At 47.3% G+C, this 1,141-nt stretch overlaps 1 protein-coding gene across 1 annotated transcript in view; it reads right to left on the reverse strand.

The window, feature by feature from the left end:
• Positions 1–1,141, reverse strand: part of vta1 (vesicle (multivesicular body) trafficking 1) — a gene marked incomplete in the record, with an annotated part of 23,717 nt that extends 22,576 nt beyond the window's left edge. The window contains 1 exon segment of the mRNA XM_037686018.1: positions 971–1,141. Coding sequence (XP_037541946.1) covers positions 971–1,061 — 91 coding nt within the window.

Raw genomic sequence — 1,141 nt, forward strand, 5'->3', positions numbered from 1 at the left:
GATGGAGGGGGGGTGGGAGGGGGAGGGGGGGGGGTGGGGGGTGGGGGGGTAGGGGGGGGGGGGGCAGTCCTGAGGTGTAAAACAACCTGCAAACCTTCATGTGTGTGTGCTCGCTGTAGCGACCGCTGAAAGGAGCGGTTGATAAATTAATTCAGATTTAAATGACCGAGTCAAAGTGTCGTGGGTCACCAGCTGCCTCCTGGGGTTTCCTACAGAACCGACCCAATATATATATCTGAGCCGTCTCTGCTGGTACTGAACCTGATCTGGGTTCACTATTCAAGGGATGGAGAAAGTTCTGATGAAACCTCAGCTGAAACTGGTTTTACTGGAAGGTCTGGGCTTCACAGGCGTTGAAATCAAATGATTTGTTCAAACAAGTCATCCTTTAAAACAAACTAAAGTTGAGTAAATCATCACTTTAATAATTCCAAACTTTTGATTTGTTTTATTCTAAATAAAAGAAGAAACGGGCTGTCGGTGCAGGAGGTCATAAAAGCAGCTGAATCATCCACAAGATCCGGTTCGGTCGGTCTCAAACAGAACTTCTGAACCCAACTACTCACATGAAAGAAGGTTTGACTTTGACAGAATAAAGTCTTGACCCTGGAGAGTCTGCCCTGGTCGGAACATTCCTGCAGGCTGAACAGGTGAGCTCACCTGGACACTTATTAAAATAAAAATTCAAGCTGAAGTTAAAGAATAAAACTGAAAATATTCCAAGTATCCCAGCTGACAGGATGCTACGGAAGTTAGCCTGCTCTTGAAGTTAGAGCTAACACAACACTTTGTGATGATCATAACGCACTTAAAACAAAAACCCATGGTTCGGAACATTAACAGCTCACGAGTCCAAAAAGGTTCAGTCAAATAAAACGTGTTCAGTAAAAGTTGAGGCACTCTCCGTCCCGAGTCCCGGCAGGTAAACAAAGCTGGGAGCTAGCCGCTAACGTTAGCCGCTGAGACTCACAGTAATAAGACACGACCGGGTCCCGGTTCTCATGTTCCTGAGCGGTCCGGAGGTGGTGCTGGATGGGCCTGAGCTGGGCTGGAAGGGCCATGAGTGGTTACAGCTCCTCCAGGAGACACGAACTCTGTTCCTGCTACTACTTCTTCTGCTGCTGTTGTTACTGTTTCTTCT

Source organism: Nematolebias whitei, chromosome 12 (assembly GCF_014905685.2).
Source record: "Nematolebias whitei isolate Nwh7 chromosome 12, NemWhi1, whole genome shotgun sequence".
Taxonomy (NCBI): Eukaryota; Metazoa; Chordata; class Actinopteri; order Cyprinodontiformes; family Rivulidae; genus Nematolebias; species Nematolebias whitei.